The following is a 22025-nucleotide window of genomic DNA, read 5'->3' as shown; positions in this document are numbered from 1 at the left end:
GCGCTATTGAAATGAAATGCGCAAAAGAACAACAAATGTGTTTTGTGTCAACACGGAATAAGGAATGCAATTAGAAAAGTTGTCCTACGCAGTAAAAAATACAATCCTTTTTAGAAGAAATACAATTTTCTGTTTATTCTATGATTTCTAGGTAGTAATTCTCTCTAACAATATCTAATAAAGGAGTCCAATAATATAACTGTATGTATTTTTGCGCGCATAATTGATATTGTCCCGTTCGATGTGTTTACAAAGTAATGTCTGTTCAACTGTAAACTTTATTTCGTTAGATTTCAAGAAAAAATTACACGATTTTAACATCACATTTCGAATGATTAATATTAAAATGATATTAATTAGCGATCATTACTATTATTTAAAAGTTAGTTATAATTATTAATACTAATAGTGTACAACCATACATTACATGGGGCAGAACAGCGTTTTTATTATGAAATCTTGTAGTTAGGCTCATCATTTCCATCAATATTTCCCCTTCTATTTGGAACATTTGCTCCCTTATTTGCAAATTCACACACTCATTCGCACACATCTCATTTACTTGCATATTTCTCTTTCTCTCTCTCTCTCTCTCTCTCTCTTGCTCTCTTACAACGTTTCGCTTTTAAACGCTACATTTTCTCCCCAGCAGTATCCATGGTATTATTTCCATATAAACTATCGAACCGGTTACAACGTATCGCCAATCAGTTGAAGTGCAATATATTACATTTTACACCCTATGTATTCCTTATGAGAAATTAAACTTCCTACTACTTAAATATGAACCTTACATTTATCTTACCCATATAACTTAGTTAAATTTCCTATATTACGTTTTGTTGGAAATTATTGTAAAGCTCAGCATCTTCCTCAAGATCTTTCTCAACGAAATAAACTTTAGTAGCGGATATAATTGAAAATTATTCTCAATAATTACATCGTGATAATTATACGTATATACATACGTGTGTATCTTATATATACGTTGATGTATAGGTCTCATCAGTAGATCTTGAACGAAGATTAAGCATGATTGCTTAGGATATCTCCGATTTAATAATAAGCCAGTAATTATAAGGGCCGTGTTCTATAATATATCGTAGATAGGCAGGGCAACACATTTACGATGAAGTTTTATAATATGTAAAAACAGTATTCAAATTACACTTTATGCAAATCCAAATCCTTCACTGCATTCGTGAATTGCCTTGAGTAAATTCGTGCGTAATTTGTCGTATGTTTCATACACTGGCAAATCCAATTGATTGAAACTATAATTGAAGAATTTATAAATAAATAATTGAAGAATACGCATGCAGCATACTATCATGTACAAAAATATACGGTATTGTGGTATAGGATAAATCCTAAAATTTCTTTTGGCGATTACATAATCATGTAATCGAGTACTAACCATGTATGAGCGGATGGTAATCTATCTGTTGATCTGTCCTCTCGATGAATTTGGAACTTTTGTACACCATTCATTCCTTCTAATGCAGCAAAACCTTGCAGAGGTACTTTAGAAGTTCCAGTAACAAACTGTAAAAATTTTGCTCTATCGGCTTGATCGAATCCTCGTAATGCACGCCAAAACCATTGGATCTGTTAAACAATTTTATTTTTATTTTAAATGATCTAAAGTTAAAACACATTCATTGATTCTAAATATAAGAGACTGCTACAAATCAACTATTATATGAATGATTTTATATTATTAAAGATAGTATACCTGCAGTGACGTCGCACTGTATTTATGGTATTCAGTGTTTGCTTTCAAATCTTCAATATCTACATTAGGCAATCCACTGATTAATAATTCCAGTTCCTGTTCATTAAATATGGAAATCAGTCTCTTCGGTATAATATCATAAAAGCCTTCCAGGAACGCATTTAATCTACAAAAAATATAATGTACAAAATAATGTACAAATAACAAAAATAATTTTTTATAATATCGTTACAAATAACAATATATAATTATTAAATCCATTAACGAAGATTTCTGTACTTGTACTCACTGTTTACGAATTGCTCCAGTCATTTTCATTTGACATACTAGCCTAATATATTCAAGTTTTGTTTCCTCTGTAACAATTATGTTACGGCCATTTGGTATTAAATCTCGAACATCATTAACACCAAATTCATTTACCTAACAAAATTTTGTGATTTTTATACATTTGAAGATTAAATATTCATTTAAGTCTATAAAAATAAATTTTGAATATCAATTTATTTACCTCCGTTGAGAATGTCAATTCATAACCAAGATCAGAAATAGTGTGCTCCGTGAGATAAACGAGCCCCTTGTAAAAACTGTAATCTTCACTTTCCATATCGGTATGTTTTACAAGGATTCCAAGTATATGTTTATAAAAACTACGTGTAAAGTAACATTCCAATAATTTATTATCGTAAATAGCTTTAGCTGTTAAAAGAAACATTTCATTATTTTCCTGTAATCATAAACAAAATAGATAACAATAAACATTAATACTTACCAATAACCCGTCCAACAAATTTATAATAACATAAATGATTGGGATTACAATGAGAAGATGAATTGATCATATATGTAACCCGATCTCCAGGACTAACAGTAAAGAGAGCATACATGGGATTAAAGATTTCTCTCGAAATAATGACATACCATTCTCTCAGTAAACCTCCTGCATCTTGCCCTTCCTCTCCTTCAACAAATCAATAAAAACATTATTTTTATAATTGCTGTGATCGATTCCTTGACAGATAACTTATCTATGCCCAGACAATATATCGATATTAACAAGATTACTAAAAATAAAAAATTATTTATTCCGTATTTACCTTCAAAAACAATATAAAAGCGATTCTTCCATTCATCCGCATTTCTTCTATGAAGTTCTCTAAATGAATCTTCGAAAACATGACTTCTACGCACATGAACTGCCAGTTCTTCTCTACGGATACCTTCGTCCATTCGTTCCAATTCTGTTCTGAAATATCTACGCTTTACATCAAAGTCTAATACTCTTGTATGATCAACCAACACTGAAAATGGACCATCGGCTAAATGGGTGGTTGTTTGTCGTAGAATTTGATTCAGTACAGTTCTGTGCGTTTCTAAAATAATATAATATGTAAGAAAAAAAAGCAAATACAAGACAAGTTTTTATACGTAATTTCGTATATAAATATATAAATATAAATAAAAACCATACCAGCAAATTTCAAGAATTTTAATTGATCTGGTGGTAGAGTTTTTTGCGCTGAAATAGTTGTATCCCAAGAAGTATTGGTACCAGCTTCTGTTTGAGAAGTACCTTCGTTATCGGAATATATTGGTGAAACTGGTGCTAAATCTGGCACGACCTCACGATTTTCCGTGTTAGTATTGCGATGTCGTTCACGAGATGTAGTAGACGATGAGTGGACTAAGAAAAATGCTTCCACGGCAGGCTATAAATAAAATATGAAATTGTCATAGTTTTTTAGAAATATTATTACGATCCATAACATTTTAAAAAATTAGACTTAGCGAAAGTTAACTCCTTATTTTACTATCTTGAATAATATAATTGCCTTACCTGTAAAACAAGGACGGCATGATGGTCTGGAGTATATTCCAATTCTAATAAACAAGCACTAAGTGTTTCCCATAAATGATCCAACACTAAACTTTCACTTAAATGTGGAAGTGGTGATTTTTCATCATCTATGATAAAAACAAGTACATAATTTTCATTCGTTAGTAGGTGTATATATATTCTATTTTTATCTAACTTACCAGTACGTGGACAAATTGTCTTTGCATTTTCCGAATTAACAGCATTACTTTGCACCGTGTCCATAGGAACATCTGCACAAGAATTATCATCGGCTGAAACATGGCATAAAGTATGATATAATAATACTAAATAATAATAATTATGTATAGATAATCTAACAACAGTAAATACAATATATCACCTGTTCCTGAGATTTGACTCGATGTTGCCGTGTCCGTAGTAGGAGCAGGTGCTTGGTTTGCTGAATAAAAAAGAAAAAAAAAGGAAAGATACATTTTGTCACAAACAAGATAAAATTTCAATTATAAATTGTAATAATGTTATAAATATATTTTAAATATATACCTGCTTTCTTTGTACTTGCTAAACGCACAGCTTCCCTTATCTGTACAATAACTTTAAGTATTCTTAAAAAGAATGCCTGACTAGAGGTCTTACTGACAAGAGCAGCCATTGATGGTAATTGGAGATCGCTTCCGGCTTTGACTTTACTTGGTGCCGTTACAACCACGCTTTCATTGGTAAATCTTTAAAGAGATATTACAGATTTTAATCTTCAAATGTGTAGAAAACAGAAACTAACAATGTGCAAATTGTAAGTTAATTCTTACCTATCCAAAAGAATTCCACGTCCACCTCCCCCAGAACTGGTCGATGGTTGTTCTTCAATAGAATTCCTTCTGCTCAATTCGCGATTTAAAACTTTAAGTTCTGTCATTAAATCACTGATGTGTTCACAAACCATGTTTGCCAATTCCATCGCTCCTTCTAATAGTAAATTCAGTATCTATTCGAAAGAATGAAAAATAAAAAGGAAAATTAGAAAAACAGTTAATCTCTTATAAATAATAAATATAATACTTCATATTTTTAAATAAATTCATAAAAAATAATCATAAAAAAAAAATCATAAAAAAAATCACAGAATTATATATCATATATAATACTTTAGCAATACTATACCAATTGTCTAGTTGGATCTGGGCAGTGTGATAAATTAAGCAACAATGCCGTTGCGTCTTCTAAGCCTTCTTCGGAACAACTTTTACTAGTCAATACTTGTACGGCTAATCTCAAATGTCCTTCTGGCGCAGCAACACTCTGTTCTTTATTTAATTCTGTTTTTTTATTTTTATTACCTTCTTGTCGACGATATAGATTTACTTCTGTCAATCCAATTGAGATCAGAGAAAGCAACCGCAATAGTTTGTCAGTTAATTGACTGCTTCGTTTAATAACAGACCAATTTAGCATTGAAATTAATTGACCAAATGGAGATGCTTCAAAAGTTGTCATTGTATGCTCCGAATCCACTCCCAAATTTGAATTTGAATGAGTTCTTGCAACAGATTTTCCTTTCTTTGAAGCACAAGAGTCAAGTTTTAGTAGCATATCCCAAAAATCTGGAATATCGCTCTTGCCTGGTTTTGATGCAGACTTTGATTTCGAAATAGTTTCATCTTTGTTATTGCCTATATCTTTTTCCTTACTGTTATCTTTATCTTCTGACTCTTTAGATTTTATTGGCACAAAATATCCCGGAAAACTTTTTGCTAAAGAGATTAGGAGTTCTAAAGTGTGCCTATAGAATTAAAATAACATTAGAAAGGATAACTTTATCAAGATACAAATAAAGAAAATCTTTATATACCAACCTACAAACTGTTGGTGCAGCTTGTGGATGAATAGCTATTATGCTACCCTGTCTTTCTGACTTTTTACCACCATGTCTGATAATATGAAATACATTTGCTCTACATCCTAAAGCTGCATCCATACTAATATTTAGCCACGATTGTGTATTATTTCTCTGTTCAAAAATTTTAGGATACCTAAAAATAATAGCATTCTCAATTTATTTATTTATTTTTATAGAATGTGTGTATATTATATATATAAACTAAAAAAAATTCTAAAAAAAAAGAACAACTTAATTTCTTTACCAATAATCTGAAGCGGTAGGAAGCAAACTTTTTCTTTTAAATTTTCCACTGAAATCTGTAATTATATCCCTAGTTTCATCATTACTTCTCTCCATGATACTAAGTAAGGCTTTAACTACCCATTCTCTTGTGCTGCCATGATAACAGAGATTTCTGATCACTCTGTGAAGTCTTAGAGTATTAATTTTAGGTTCATCGACAAATAGTAAGACCAACAAACATGCCATCGATTCGTGATCAAGTAATTGTCTTCCTCTCAAACGTAAACCTGCTCCTTGATGTGCTATAGCAGTATCTCCACGAGGATTCCAAGATCCCCACTGAGCTCTCTGTGGAACTGCATGGATAGCATATCGTGTACCACCTCCTCTGCCTATTAAAGTTATATTCTATTAATTTAACTTCTTTAACACGCGCATAATTTCTTTAAGAAGCGCATAATAATTACCTCCACCCGAACTTCTCAATATGCTCGATAATGCTGTATTGCCTTGACTAACATGACTAAGGAATCTCTCCTGCATCATATGCCGATTACGAGCTTCCCATTCTCTACGCAAATTTTGAGCTTCTTGTGCTAAATCTGGAGGTAGAACAGATATTTGCGATTCTTCCATATCCGTAAGAATCTATGAAAGGATAAAGAAATAGAAAACAATTGATGTAGCCATAGATTCAAAATTTAAGAAAAGAATTAATGTTGGATGTTAAAAAATTTACTAACAGCTTGTCGTAAGGAAGGTTGTAAATTTTGAAAGAATGCCGCAGCATCGACCGGATCTTCCGGATTTGCAGAAGCAGCTGCATGTCTTTGTTGTTCCAATCTTTGCTGGGCAAGAACTTCTTCTTGAATGGCTGGTGGTAATGCGGCCAAAAACTCTGGATTTACTTCAACCGGTCCCGTAAGTTCTTCGGCTGCTGTAGCTTGAGCGCGTTGCCTTATGCGCTGAAGTCTGTATAATAATAAATTATATGTGATACTGCTATTTTTGCCCGTAATATTCATATAATTTACAAATCATTGATTTTAACATACCTCAGTTGTTCCGCTATGACTTCATCACGCATGTCCTCTGGTAAGGCAGCTAAAAAGGATGGATCTACACCATCTGGTAACTGTTGTTCTTGAGATGGCTGTTGTGATTGCTGTTGTTGACTCGATGTTTCTGGATGTGCATTTTCAGATGTCGAAGACGTTGGATCTTGGCCGACGATATTTGCACTGAATAAATTAATAACATTCATGTATCGAAATAGTACGCATTATTATTATATATATGAAAAATATAATAAAATTAGAATAATTTAATTGTATTCTTTAACCGCTATCAATTATTAATAACTTTACTTACTTTCGTTCTACACCAGATTGACTATCATCAGTTAATAGACGTCTGATCCAATCAGCCGAATCACTACTCTCTCTTGAAAGATCTTCATTGACCTCTTGACTAAAATCTACTAGAATCGGTGTAGATGTACAATCCGGCATTTCATTTGATGTTTCGGTAGTATGTTCCGATTGTCCTATTTCATAAAATAATATATAAATGAAATTCTCAGGCAAAATTTCTAATTATAACCATTGTATATTACAAACTAACAATGAACATTATATATTTACTTAGTCTCGAAACTTCAGAAGCACAAGGAGCAAGTACAGAATCAACGATACTTTCAGCGAGCTCTAATCTAGGAGTCCAATCAATCCGGGGTTGCCTAGTATTTGTAGATTGTTCTTCTGGCGGTGGAGGAGGACGTGGTCGTTCTTCATCATCCTGGACTGTCACTTCCATTTCTCCAGTTACATCTAAGTAAACATAATAACCAACATTAAATGATAAAAATACTTAATATAAAGTACACATAATATTGTTCTATATACAATTACCAATGATATCTTCATCAGGTATACATTCCTGCCTTATAGGTTCAGCGTGAGGTTCAGGAGCTGTAATAACTATCGTGTCATCTCTTTGAGATAATGCCAAGTTTCTTTCTTCTTCTATTGAAATTGTTGTTGATGGGCCCGCTAAAGATTAAACATACTTATTAACATTATACCTTGTATAAAGAATTTTGTTATATTAATTCATTCCATTCGCACTTACATTCAACATTTTTTGTACTGTCCTTTTCTTCTTTTCCATCTCTCTCAGTTTCCCTTTCTGAACCATGCTGCTTCTTACGTTTTTCTTTTCTTTCAGCTAATTCAGCATTTCTGTGTTTCTCAAGACTAGGAATCATTTTGTGTACAACACCTTTTTTTCATGGAAAATGAAATGTTACAGATATATTACAAATTTATATAAAAATGATTGATATATTTCCATATTTTAACAATTCTCACCAACACAACAATCGGGCTGTGAATCTCCATCTAATAGTTTGCTTTCTTCGATCCACCAATGTAATGCAGTTGGAATGTTATTTAAGGTTGCAGCCAAACTTGGTCCAAACAAGTAACCCGATTGATCCTATAAATTTATTGTCATTAATAATAAAATTACACTTATGAATTATACTATACTATACTAATAATAAAATTATTTTTCAAGTACGTTTAATAAGATACTATAATAAGTTTTATTTACTTACTACAAAATCAATTTGTTCTTCTTCTTGATTTGTAAATATTCCAAGGCCATTATCCATTACAACAACACGTGTGTCCCTAAAGCTAGAAGCTAAAACTTGACTAGCTGATAAAGGAAGACTCTGTGCAGTTGGACCTAAAAGTCTGAAAATAAAAAAGAAAAAAAATCAAGTCAAAAGAAAAAAGGAAAAATTATTAAACAATACTGAAGGTTACTAAAGTACGTACCTTTGTAATATTACAGGTGGATTTGGATTGCGAGAATTAGATAGTTGTAAATATTGATATCGTCGATGGCGAAGCACTCGTTGAGCTCTTGGATTTCCACTATCAAAACTACCTTGAGCTATTAATATAGGATGTGAACTAATACCTAGAATTAAAATAAATATCTTCTTATGAGACAAGTATATACGTAAATATAACATACCTTCTACAAATGCAAAAATTTGCAGATTAAAAATTCGATATAATTTATATTTGAAATCTTTTGTATTTACCATTTCCTTCAGAAAAAGAAGGTGGTTCTTCAAATAAACCAAGTGGTAGAGGGAAGCTTGTATTCCACGATAGACCAGGTCGAGTTGAAATAGGTGTAGATGAGACTGTATTTACATTGTCTTGATTATCGATATTATGCTGTATCATAACAACATTGCCACCATCACGTTCTGCAGATGGAAACATACGAAAGACACCACTAGCTTCTCCAACATCCTCATAAAATTCTATTCCATCTTCCTCATAGTTTGACGAACCTTCTTCTTCTTCCTCTTCTTCTTCTTCATTCTCCTCACCTGGATAAATAAATCGTTATCTATATTTCTATTGTAATCTACATGTTTGTTATAGATAAAAATATTAAACTACACTGAAACCTTTTATACAAATTATTAGTCATATTCTGAAACTACAGATAATATGGAATAACAATTAATAAGATGTTTCTACTGTTACCTTCATCTTCCTCCTCTTCCTCTTCGTCTTCGTCATCTTGAACTTCGTCTTCATTATCATCTGATTGATTACTGTCTGAATCCGAATCAGAGCTCATTAGATCTTCCTATAAAAATAAAATAAAATTATTAAAAAGAACACAAGAACAGAATAATAGAAGAGAAAAAAGAAAAGCGATGTTACTCTTACGGTGGTGTCACGTGTTGGATCGAAGTCTCCTTCTGGATCACGCATCGCTAAACTTTCATCGTCAATATCCATTGGCCGATGTGACCGAGACGATTGTTCTTCTGCCACGGTAGAACCATCTCTGGAAAATAGCACACTGCTTGATTATAAGCATTGCACAACTATTGCGCTCATATCTGAGTTCTTAGTTATTCATACAATAAATCATTTGAAAATTAATGATTCAAAAATTACATTTTTATATGAAATTAAAAATAAAGTACAAAAAATATTGAACCATATCAACATTATCAAGAATTCATATATTTTAATGAAATTTAATAAAATCAAAAATATTTTTTGTAGTTTGATTTAAAAATTAATTATTTATGTATTATTACCTTTCAAGAAGTTGATCCATGATGTCTTCTAAGGCAGCTTCATCTCCTACTTCATGTACGTGACTCTCAGATGTTGGTTCTAAACTTTCTGCTGTCACTGAAATGTCATGCTCGGTGTTTTCCGCATCCTCAATAGTTTCCTCGCCGACAGCATGAGTAGTTTCCGAAGTCGTAGTACCAGTTTGCTCTCCTATCGGTTCTTCATGAACGGTTCTATTTTTCGGCTTCGTGAATTTATTAATACCTCCAGGCATTGGTTGATTAATAATTCGAGATAATGTTTCAAGAGGTTTCAAAGCAGCATTTATAGTTCCAGCCATATGTGGACTCGAAAGATCAAGACTATGTGGAATTTTAGCTAAGTCAGTTATAATACCCTTTTTAAGCATAATTCTGACAATATAATTAACATTATTATATTGATGAATTTTCAAAGATGCTCTTAGTTGTGCGTGTGATGTAAGTGGACAACTATCAATCATAGTGGAAATCAAACCAATTAATAACTGCAATTGTGCATGTTTTTCCGCACTCTCTGGAAGTGCTAATGTTCGTGTCAATGCCGCTTTAACTTCAGTTACTAATGTCGTCTGCACATCCGGTGAATGATTACACGATGCTATAGCAGCTATTAGCGTACGTGCCATATTATTACATTGACGATCACTGGAGTTTTCTGGTAACATCGGCAAAAGTTTATCAAGCAGAAATGCAAGAGCTGTGGTATCTTCCGTCACTAATTCACTCTGGCCTGCTCTATATGTGTGTTCAGTAATAAGACTAACAATTGCACCATAGGATCGAACTGCATCGGCTAATGTCTTTAATATTGCAGACTTTGCCAATAATGGCTTTTTCGCTTCTTCTGATTCTGCTTTACCATTACTGCTCACATCCGTATATATTTTAAGAGGAATAATTTGAGATACTTGATCATCATCATCTAGAGGATCATTCGTAGACATCGCATTATTTCTAAGTACATCGCGTCTTGAAGATGACGAAGATGCATTGCCAGTTGCAGAGGTTGAATGTGTTGTCTTTTTTTCTGGACTTCCCGTCGGTGTTACAGATCCATCATCAGGTAGTATAGGCACCGGTTTGATTAATGCATTTAATAAATCACGAACAACGCCGATAGAAACTTCTTCTACCATTGGTAAGGCTGGAGAATGAGTAGGAGGCAAGGCTTTGACGACTAATCTGCTATCAATGTCATCCCCTACAATAATATGTATGTATAAATATACACATTTTAAGTATAATTGCTTCTCATCTTGCATCTTTCCAATTATAAGTCAGATACTCACTTTTTAATACGTTAATATCAACTCTAAGAATATTTTCACAAACTTCTCTGTAAACTTCAGGATTGCGACATACTGCACTGCTAATTTGTCGAGTCATAAACAAAATCTCTTTGTATGCAGGAGGAATATTACTTTGCGTGCGCGTGCGTATGACCTAATTAGAAATAATAAAATCAGAATTAATCTCGAATTCCTTAATGTGTTTTATAATATCCAATACCACTTCGCTTATGATCGTCGCGGAAATTATTAAAGTAATACCTTCTCCATAGCAAGACGTAGAATACGTGGCTCTTCTAACGTATGTCTTATAAGGAGTGTACTTAGATTAATACATCCGATAAAGGTACTGGACTGAGTCATTTCAAGAAGCAATTTTACACCGCCCTCACGTGCAAATACTTCTGCATTTTTATAATCCCTCGTTAAACGCAAACATACTTTCATCAAGGCATGGAGTGTATCGCGATCAACCGGGATAGCTAATAATTTTACACACGCGCTAAAAACATAAATAATAAATGAATATTTTGCAATATCCCTATTTTGTTAATAAAATTACTAATCAAAACAAGAAGATTGAATTTACCGTACGATACTTGGTGCTATACTAGGATCTAAACCTTGTACTACAGCGTTTCGTTTTTCCTCGACTGGACTATCATCGGTATCCATATTAGAATCAGAACCAGAACCACCATCTTCGTTTGTACCACTATTGAAGTTAAAACCCATCGTAATTGGTCTCCTATTGTCACTTTCCTCGTTTACTTGAGTCATACATGAAAATGTTATTAAATAACGACGTCTGCTACATGTTATACGCACATTGGGCTCTCCTGCCCAGTATGCCTCATTAATAATTCTATTATTCATTGGTGAATAAAGAGTCCATTTTCCAGTACTTAAATCGAACCATTTCCACATACAATTTGTGACCTGGTGAAGCATCCAATTAGAGATATTTCCTTGTATTAATTACTTCCCATTGTATTGTATCGTTTACTTACTTTATGCATTAGTTGTTTTCTTTTTGTGAGAGTTCCAACCTTCTCTAAACGGTCTATAAGTAATAATAAAGGTGCAAGCCATTTAGGAGTCTTTACACAGACTGTTCCATCCTTACTTTCTTTTACGATCTTATTCTTATTAGCAGTAAGCGGTCCTTCGCTCATAACAAGTAATTTCACAAGTTTGTCTAACATAACACACTCCTCGACAATTCGGGCACAAGGTACCCGCATTTCTTGAAAGGTACCCTATAATAATTTAAATATAGAAAGAAAGCAAATAAAGAATGCAGACAAAGGTAAATAGAATAAAATTAAGTAAATCGATACTTTTGTATACCAACCTCAAAAAATAAAGTATAAAGATAGATACGTCTTGACACTTTATTTGCTTCCTCGCATTCTACTAATCGCGTTCCAGCATTTTCATCTTGACTTTTAGTAATATCGATCAAATAATCGACTAAGTCACCGATCTGTTGAATTATTATAATATCATTTAGAAGTTTAATCCACAAAGAAATATAAAGAAATAATTATTCTTTATCATTAATCTACGAATTATAATATAAATATACACATTACCTCTCGTATTAATTGCCGTAACATATTATCTCGCCACTCATCCCCATTTCGTTTTGTAATAGTTACTAATAAATCGCAAATTCTATATACCGTGTCGGGCATAAGATCCAGAAGGTTAAGACATTGTGCTAACGCATTACGAGTAAATTCATCTATGCTCTCTGTTAATGTTGTCTCTCTATCTGGTTCTTCCGGTCCTGGTGCTTTTAATGCGTCGGTATCGGCAAATGCCATAGCAAGAACCTGCGTAATGTCTTCATCTTCGGTTAATTCTAATTCCATAGTAACAACACGATTTGGATCACCTGATGGAGCATCCTAAGTACAAACGCATACAACAATCGCTCTTTTAAGATTTGTGACAAACGAATAACTTTTTGTTTCTTATTCTGTACGCAGAATTAATATATAACGAATAAGTTACGTTAAATCTTACTGGTCTTCGTAATGTAGCAGGATTTGCCAGAAGATATTCGGTTGCTTGCTCAACGGTCATCGTATGTAAGAGAGCTTCAATGCAATGGGCTCTACTGAAACCCATGTCCATCAATTGCCTCAAATGTTCCAAATTTACATCTGCTTCTGGTTCATCTCGTCTATCTGATATTGCTCCGCTTCTACCAACGGAACTAGTACTGCCACTACCACTAGCCGAAACACCTTCGTTATTTTTCTCTCTTTCAGAGCGTTCCTGCGGATTTTATTAATAATTTATTTAATAATTTAAATACAATAATCATCGAAAAGATCTTAAATATTATACATTATTTACCTTAATTATTTTTTCACCGCGTAATATATGTCGCAAGATCGATAATATAGATTCTGTCATACGAGCTCCATAATTTTTTAATGGCTTTTTACCCCACATAAGCATCACCGCTTTAAAAGCTTTCTGTAATAAATCAAACGTTACACGATAAAAGCATAAGAAATACATATACATTTGTAAATAATAATTTCCGGATTATTACCTTGTGGATATCCGTGAGGTATTTTATTGGGTCAAATACTTCATACCTATCATACATTCCTGTACATTTAGAAGATACTACATGCGGAGAATCTAAAATTGCTTTAGGATTCACCATTTTCTCAAGAAGCATAAGCCAAGCATCTAAAAACTCTCCAGTGCCATCAGGTAAATTTGGATGTTCTAACCCTTCGGATAATGGAAATTGTCCTCCTCCTGACAATGCCCATTGGAAAGTTCTGGAAATATAAAATAAAATAAATATAAAATAAAAATTATACTATTAAATGTCTTATATATATTTATATATGTAACTACATTGTGCCAACATAATATGTATTCCATTTGTATCTTGGTAATACTTACAAGAAAAACGCATTTTGTCCACCCAAATGCACAAACTTTTGAAGCATCAAATGATATGGATGCCTCTTTTCATCAAAGAGCATTGGAGATGTAAATCCCACAGAACATATTAAGAAAGTCAATTGGAACTTAGGAATCGGCGATGGAGGTAATATTTCCCAAGATAGACCACGCGTTAATAAACAATTCAAAGCAGTCGCTACGCTTCTTGCTGCTTGGGAAGGAAGAGCAGGAGTTAAAGGCATTTGCTGTCCTCTTCTTTGCCTTATAGGTGAACCCATGCAAAGCTTTAAAAAGAATTTTATTATAGTATATATTTATATAATTATAATATATATATACGCATTAAATTATACAGCCCAACAAAAAAAGTTTTTATCTGATGTTTTGGAAATTAAACCTATTATATTTATATACTTGATGCACTAACTTCAAAAATGGCATCAATTTCATTATATCAGCTCTAGATTTCGAGACATGGCACAAACACTTGTATGTAAGAATCATAATTTAATAATAAAGTATACATTTTTAATTATGATTTTTTACGGCCAGAATGAAACATAGTCAGTGTAAATTCAACTCTAGAATTTAATATGATCTATTTATTTGTACAGGTAAAACACTTAAAAATTCTAAATTTTTATGGACAACTTGTTGAATTAGCATATAAGATAGTTATGCCTATCTTCAAAATTATAATTGACAGAATAAAAATATTGCCATTTTTGCAATTAGTGCCCCAAATATATTTAAGAATAAGTTTTACTTTTTAGGCATCAAAATGTGTATTGGATAGTATTATTCTACATATATTAAATATAATAAAGAAAAATTATAATATACATTATATACAATGGCGGATTTACACACTAGACGGTAGAAACGGTTGCTTTGAACAATCTAAATTTATATTGTATAATAAATTTAATTTAATATCTGATGACTGTTATATAAGTTTTATTTTTATATTTGCGATTATAATCGAATTTAGGCAATGTATTTCTCACTTCATCATTTGCATTAAAGCGAGAAAATATATATTATAATTTATTTATATGTATGCTAAAATATAGTTTTTAATTGTTTTTTTAATTTTAAACAAAATTTGTATAATGCAATATTATTAAATATACTATGAACATAATATTTATAAAAGATAAATTTGACTATACCTTAACAAGTAGACCAAATAACTCTGCAAGTGCTCTACCTAATCTTGATGATGCACCTAATAAAGGCTTAATATATTTAAGTTGATGAGAATTAGGTGATGTCCTTCCAGCACTTGTGCTTGGCTTATCATCGACCTAAACATTTCGTGAATATTTTAATATTATAATTCACTTTTTCTGTGCCTTTCTTTTTTTTTCTATGTTCTACATTCATTAATTTATAATTACCTCCATGGGTATAGGTGGAGGATCAGTGCTGAGTGCTTCCATAGCAGTTGTCATTCCATTACTACCTATGTCGGTAGAAGAAGCAGCACCAGACCATGTAGAACTTTCACAATCCGTCTATGAAAACTTATATTAGTGTCTAAAATTTGTTAATATATAAAAGTAAAATAATACAAAGTACACTATAACTTACTCTTAATTCGGGCGGTATTAATTTGTCCATATCTTCTTTTCCAAAGTCGCAACCAGCTGGAATGATATCTTCGCTACATAGCGCAAGTAATAAAGTACTTTCCCAAACCAGAGACATGTATAACTTAGACAATCCTTTTAAAACTGTTAAACCTAAGTCAGATCCCCAATGATTCATAGATAAGTTTCGAATCTCGCTTTGACTCGTTCGACAAACATGGACAAACATTACAATATATCCATGAGCTGCATTCATAGCGTGTAATAATGGCGTTGCTGTATCACTTGTGAAAGCTGTCTCAAGATTTGGTGCTGAAGCCAATTCGTGTAGTAAAACAGAACCTGCAGGCGATTGCATGTTACTGCAAAGAGGCTTTAGCAAATTCAGAACCTCATTTAATTGTGACAATCCCGTTTTAAGAACCAAAGGTTCATGCGCTAAATTCTATAAATAAAAATGTAAACTATAATAATAGATCTTAATTCTTGCTAATTTTTAATTTATTGCATTAAATATCAACGTACCAAAATACTTTTGCACACTGAAGCTACAGCCTGAGCTGCTTGAGCAACAGGATAATCTACTGGTAAATTTGGTAATCCTAAAATGGAAAGGAGCGGTACGAGTCCTTTTTGCGCAACAAATTCTCTACAATGATCATCCGTCGAATTGTTACTCAATATGGCATCGACGAACTTCATAACGTTCTGAATATAATCAACCAAGGCAATTGGTGTTTTTTCTCTGGGTTGAGGTGGTGGTCCAGGTTGTGCGGGAGATGGAGAGGGTTGTTCTTCGCGTTGGGGATGAGAGCTAGTGCTAGCTTCTTCTTCATCTTCTTCCTCTTCGTCGCTACTACTTCCTCCGCCTCCACCACTACCACCTGCTGAATCTCCAACACCAACGCCAACTGACTGACCCGAAGATTGACGATTTCCACATCCAGAATTTGATGGAGAATTATCCGATTTACTAACACCACGCCAACATATGTATCGTGGATCGCAACCAAGTACGCAAAGTTCTTCAAGCAACTATATATATCAAATATTTTATATTAATGCATTATTGTTTAGAATTAGATAAATGTATCATCATTTACACAATGTATCTCTACTATAATAATAATAATAATGTACCTTAATAATTGCAGAGATAGCATCAACTTTTAAGCTTGGTTGATGTCTCATCAATTCATCCATAGCATTGCCTAAATTAGAAGCTGTATCACCAAGTGGGTCCGCGCTTTTGCGTCTTCGCATAGCCGATAAATAAACTGGTGAGAGAAGCACTTTGAACAATCGTTCGAAGGGACGACGTTTCACAAATGACTCAAGACCACGTTGATTCAAACAAAGTGCACTGAATACATTGGGTAATGATCCTAGAACTTCTCTAGTTGCAGGAACCTGTATATAAAAAAATCATTTTACATTTTACACATCTATAAATTTCAGTAGATAATTTCATTACATAAATGCGAAACATTTAAAACTAGTAATGAAATTTTTCATTCAATTAGATCGATCGTATTCACAATAAAAGCTATAAATACAAGATATACTTACTTCTTTAATAAGAAGAGCATGCAATACAACATCTGTTAACCCATTATCCTGCAGCGATGAGAGTAACGATGGTTCTTGGAAAACGTACACTGTTACAACATCGGTAGCAAGTAAAAACAGGGAAGGACCATAATATTCGGAATTGCTTATAATATGTCTTAAAGATGACGGTAACGTTCCTTCCATAACATGTCGAATACTATCAGAGAAAGCTGGATCTTGAATTGCTTTTTTAAGAAAATTTAACATAGATTTTAAAAGTGCAGCACGTTGTAGTAGACAAGTCTTTCCAGTCTTTGCAGCAGAATAATCAGGTAACTGTTCATTTTTATCATCTGTTTTAGTACTCATATTTTCATCTTCTGAAAATTCCATTGGATTCAAAGATTCTTCGCGTTCTTCGAAAGTTTCATTTAAGCGGCGTGAAGAAGCTTCTCCATCTCTATCTAAAGATCTTTCATGTACAGTTTGTGGTGTATCTTCATAAAGCTGTGGTTCTATTTCAAAAGGTTGCTCTTTTCTGCAGACATTAACTTCCATATCAAGCCGATTAATAAAACTAGCCAAACCACCATGAGCTTGAAATCCTTGCATATCGATATTTGCAATCAGATCTATCACACGCACTGCTCTAGTACCAAACTATAAATATAAATTTTTTAAATATATTACTGTATACTATTTCATAAAGCATATATATATATATATATTTAATTATAATTAGTATTCATTGCTTAAAATTAAAATAGAACTTAACTTATAACATCTGAAAGTGCTTTAAACAAATAATATTTTAATTTTAAGTTTAAAATATTTGTCCTCTTACACTCTACATACCGTTATATGTTCTAATTCACTCCCTGGCCAATTTATTATTTTGAGAAGACTTTCCATCATTCCACAACTAACAAGAGCTTCTGCTCCTGCTTCATAACTAGCAAGATGAAATAAAAAACTGAATAAAGCCGTTGCCAATGGCAGTGGAAACGGCTGTCCATCTGCTTGTGATGATGTTAATGTTGTTATGCAAGTACGAATAAGAACAGGTAAAAAGCCATGATATGAACTGGCACCAGTCACATCGATGATCATATTTAATCTAGAGCCAGGTTTTCTATCAAAAATATGAAATATACATGATATATAAAAATATAAATTCATATTTTTATAAAAATATTAATAAAATATATACATACTTTGGAAAATGTGGATTACGATCCAAATGTATAATACTAGTAAGGGTGCGTAATGCTGCAGCACGAATTTCAACAAGATGAGAGTGTGGCAACTCAAGTAATTCCACTAATTCTTCAAGAAGTCCAGCATGTAAGAGACTATGTGCATTTTCTTGCAATGCGTTGCTATAGACTAATACAGATAATGCTTGAAGACGAGCTTGAACACATTGCAAACGCCTACGATAATCTGAGAAACTGTGAGCCAGCCTAACATGTGTCAATAAAGCCATCTAAAAACATGGGAAAGATTATTAACTCTTTTCAAGTAATAAAAATTATATGTTACCATAACTATACAAAAAACAAATATATCAATAAATATTTCAAATATAAAAATAAAGTAAAATAAAATTTATAATTAGAAATATCAAAATGATATTAAATAATCATGTGTATTCTATCATAGAATAAATTATTTATAATTTACAATTTGAAAGTCATAAACTAGAATGATCATAGAGTAGAATATCTACATATCCTGTAAGTACTAATCATAAAGAATATACCTGACGATCCTGAGGTACATTATAAATTTTTAATAAGTCATTCATTATTTGTGCTGGTGTTTTACCAAGTTTATCTACACCTTCTATATGTATATATGTTGCATAATTTGTTTGACCAATCTTTTTTATACTAATATTTGATGTAATTGCACTCTCTGTTACAGTGGGATTTTCTGCATAGAATTCAAAATGTAACGTTGTAGCGCTTGACGGGAATGGCTGAATAAAACAATAGAAATGTTTCAAAATACTGAAAGTAATCTTATAATCTTTATAAAACACGCGAAATTCATGTAATACCTTATCTGGATGTTCCTTGCAACATGTTGCTAATCCAAAACCGTTTTCTTTTCCACCCCAACTCTATAAATTAAAGAAAATCATGTATCAAAATTATTATTACCGTCATCATCATCATCATTATTATCATCATCATCATCATCATCATCATCATTATTATTACTATTATTATTATTATCATAAATAATCTATTTACTATATTAAAACTTGATTACACTAACCTCTGCTAGATGGTTTAGTCTACTAAGAAGAGCTTGACGTTTGTCACTATTTAAACGAGTAATAAAATTACTACGCTTACTGAACATATACAAAAGATTTAATACACCAAGAACCACGTGCATGTCACAACTTGATAATAATGTAATTAGATGTTCCATACTGTTATACAAATGCCGTGAGAATGAATGTTCAATTAACAATGTAGTAAAATGAAGAACCCAGAGAAGTAATTCTTTTGCCTGTAAAAAGTTATTCATTTTATTTATGTTTACTTTTATTCTCATAAAAATGATATATATTATTGGGATATTAAATTTACCTCTGCATTTTGAGGCAAGTCACATGCCAATTCCCATGGATTATCTGAGCTTCTTGCTGTAGCTTCTTCTAAAATACTATCGCTAAGATCCAAGACATCAATCCAATGAAATAATTCACACTTTCCAAAAGTCCAAGCATCTATTTGTTTTAGCTCCTCTAATAATTCCGCGTGGGAGCAAGAACGTAATTTGCTTATGAGGGCTTGACATTCAGCTGGCTATAGATTAATAAATTAATATGAATTTGGTTTCATACAAACAATTCTTTTTTGCATATTACCATTAAAAAAATTATATTATAAATAAGTATTACATCATCTAACTATTTATATAATTGATTCTTCTTCCAATATATATATATATATATACACACACACACATCAGAATAAACAGTAGTAGCCAGAAAAATTATCTACTATAATATTATAATTATTTTCAAGAATAAATCTGTATTGCTATCATTGTATCATATCATGATTTAAATATTATATAAAATATTTTGAAGCAACTCAAAGATTTTTATATAAATTTGCAATAAATTAAACATCACTCAATCTATAAAATAGTTTACTTACAACTTCTGAAGTGCACTTTTTCAATCTGCTTCTGTCGATCTTCATTTTAGTATTTCTTTGCAAGACCTAATATCTGAAATGAAAAATAATTTTTTTGTAGGTTTCTTCTAAGAATTTAATAACGAAACTCAAATTAGATTTTGTTTTCCACGTCTAATTGGTATAGAATTAATTTATCAATTAAAAAATTACATATTTAACAAAGCATATAATATATTCCCTAATTATGAACTTTCACCAATATCCATAAAAAGTGTTTTGTGCTTATTGGCATTTAACGGTATCATGACAAACACTCGAATATTTAATTTATTTCTTTTTTTGGATACTTTATATCGTTTTGTTCGCTCGAATTATCCAGAAAATTCTTGTTCGTAAAACCACGAACCACGGTGTCATTTTGCAAAGTCATCTGTTAGATTGGCCTAACCTATCTATCATGTGAAAATATTTAATAAACAATAGAACCATCGAAATACTATCGTTTTGCTTACGTTTGACAAACGTCAGTAGTAAAAAATTCGATTCTAGACCGTAACGACGTTCGCTCGCATGACAACAAGGAAAGCAATTTCGTACTCTCTCTTTCCTCTTCTCTACCCCTTCTTCAACACACGCTCGTTCGTTCGTCGTTCGCTCGCTCGCTCGCTCGCGCTCTCTTTCTCTCTCTGTTTCTCTTTCTTTTCTTTCTTACTTTACCTCTCTCTACATCTCTATCTCTATCTTTCTTACGAAGAGAAAAAATACATCACGAATGAACACAATCAGAGGACGTTGTCTCTCACCTAACTTTAATCTCGTCGATGACACCGACTCCTACTCGTACCGTATCTCTCTCGTTTGTATTAACGCTTTCAACGTTCTTGCAAAGATTACGATGTGACACGTGCATCGCGCTTGTAACGACTGTGGAGGAAGATTTCGAGCGCATGCAATGGCCTCCTCAGCACCCTACGGTGCTAACCTGATCCTCCTCCCTTATTATCCTTCTTCGCGATGTATTACTCTTCAATTTGAAGGCGACGAAGAAAAGAGAAAAAAAAAATGATAACGGAAGAAAAACCTTGATGAAAAAGGTTTTAATTTGAAACTCAACGTCGTTTGTGAGTTAATCGAATATCTATCGTGATAGTACGAATATAAAACAACTTTAAAACGTCGTCGATAATCCGAACGCACCGATTTTCCTCTATCGTTGAGCACCAATTGCACTGTCGATTACCGCCATTTTACTGAAGCATTCCACGAAGGATAACCGTTTCTTGTTTCCCGTCCTTCGCGAGTCTTTCTCGCACAACGGAATATCTTGACCCGCTCTACAAGAAATGATGATTTTGCTACACGACACCGTATTCTCAAAAATTACTGTACGTGTTATTGCGTCTTAAATACACCGCACTGGGGGGAGGGGAAATGGCTCGTGGCGTACGAATCTTATACTTAAACGATCACAACAGTACACACGCGCGCGCAAGAGTCTAAAGTGCCTTCAAGCACAGACTAATCGCCGCCAAGCCGAGCAAAGAGCGCTCTAGTCAACTACAACGGTTTGTTCATCCACTGTCGCCACTGAATACGTAATTTCGGGAACATTCTATTTAGAAGTAGTCATGATATG

At 32.7% G+C, this 22025-nt stretch overlaps 1 protein-coding gene across 7 annotated transcripts; it reads right to left on the bottom strand.

Moving 5' to 3' along the window:
* Positions 1-260: 260 nt before the first annotated feature.
* Positions 261-21927, bottom strand: LOC127066941 (E3 ubiquitin-protein ligase HUWE1). 7 transcript variants are annotated; one of them, XM_051001249.1, is made up of 54 exons: positions 21587-21927; positions 20408-20480; positions 19832-20050; positions 19512-19751; positions 19291-19353; positions 18991-19209; positions 18443-18714; positions 18084-18360; positions 17247-17888; positions 16818-17087; positions 16203-16712; positions 15679-16122; positions 15486-15602; positions 15258-15392; positions 14083-14369; positions 13718-13955; positions 13516-13638; positions 13180-13434; positions 12744-13061; positions 12503-12634; positions 12159-12407; positions 11738-12087; positions 11410-11650; positions 11149-11302; positions 9839-11060; positions 9453-9594; positions 9270-9375; positions 8813-9109; positions 8541-8685; positions 8315-8456; positions 8067-8193; positions 7828-7977; positions 7608-7748; positions 7341-7526; positions 7069-7243; positions 6753-6938; positions 6441-6669; positions 6165-6345; positions 5717-6089; positions 5429-5605; positions 4737-5355; positions 4385-4560; positions 4119-4300; positions 3955-4014; positions 3773-3865; positions 3573-3700; positions 3207-3444; positions 2833-3108; positions 2508-2696; positions 2247-2434; positions 2025-2158; positions 1736-1901; positions 1418-1608; positions 261-1274 (listed from the first exon to the last, which is right to left on the bottom strand). In XM_051001249.1, exons 2-54 carry the CDS (start codon positions 20450-20452, stop codon positions 1172-1174), a joined length of 12522 nt encoding a protein of 4173 aa, XP_050857206.1. In that variant the 5' UTR covers positions 20453-20480; positions 21587-21927; the 3' UTR covers positions 261-1171. The 7 variants fall into 7 exon arrangements, with proteins under 7 accessions (XP_050857206.1, XP_050857205.1, XP_050857212.1 ...); XM_051001248.1 differs by lacking the exon at positions 21587-21927 and adding an exon at positions 21193-21576; XM_051001255.1 differs by lacking the exon at positions 21587-21927 and adding an exon at positions 21193-21576 and having other exon boundaries at positions 3773-3844.
* Positions 21928-22025: the final 98 nt, after the last annotated feature.

This window comes from Vespula vulgaris, chromosome 10 (genome assembly GCF_905475345.1).
Source record: "Vespula vulgaris chromosome 10, iyVesVulg1.1, whole genome shotgun sequence".
NCBI lineage: Eukaryota > Metazoa > Arthropoda > Insecta > Hymenoptera > Vespidae > Vespula > Vespula vulgaris.
This window is presented reverse-complemented; position numbering and strand designations above follow the sequence as displayed.

Bases quoted from the DNA above. Each gene is read 5' to 3' on its own strand.
- LOC127066941 (XM_051001249.1), bottom strand. From the start codon at position 20,452: ATGAAGATCGACAGAAGCAGATTGAAAAAGTGCACTTCAGAAGTT. The intron at 9,595-9,838 runs GTAATAATACAT...ATAATCAAGCAG, and splicing joins ATGGATCAACTTCTTGAAAG to TGTGCTATTTTCCAGAGATG. The intron at 4,301-4,384 runs GTAAGAATTAAC...ATCTCTTTAAAG, and splicing joins CGTGGAATTCTTTTGGATAG to ATTTACCAATGAAAGCGTGG.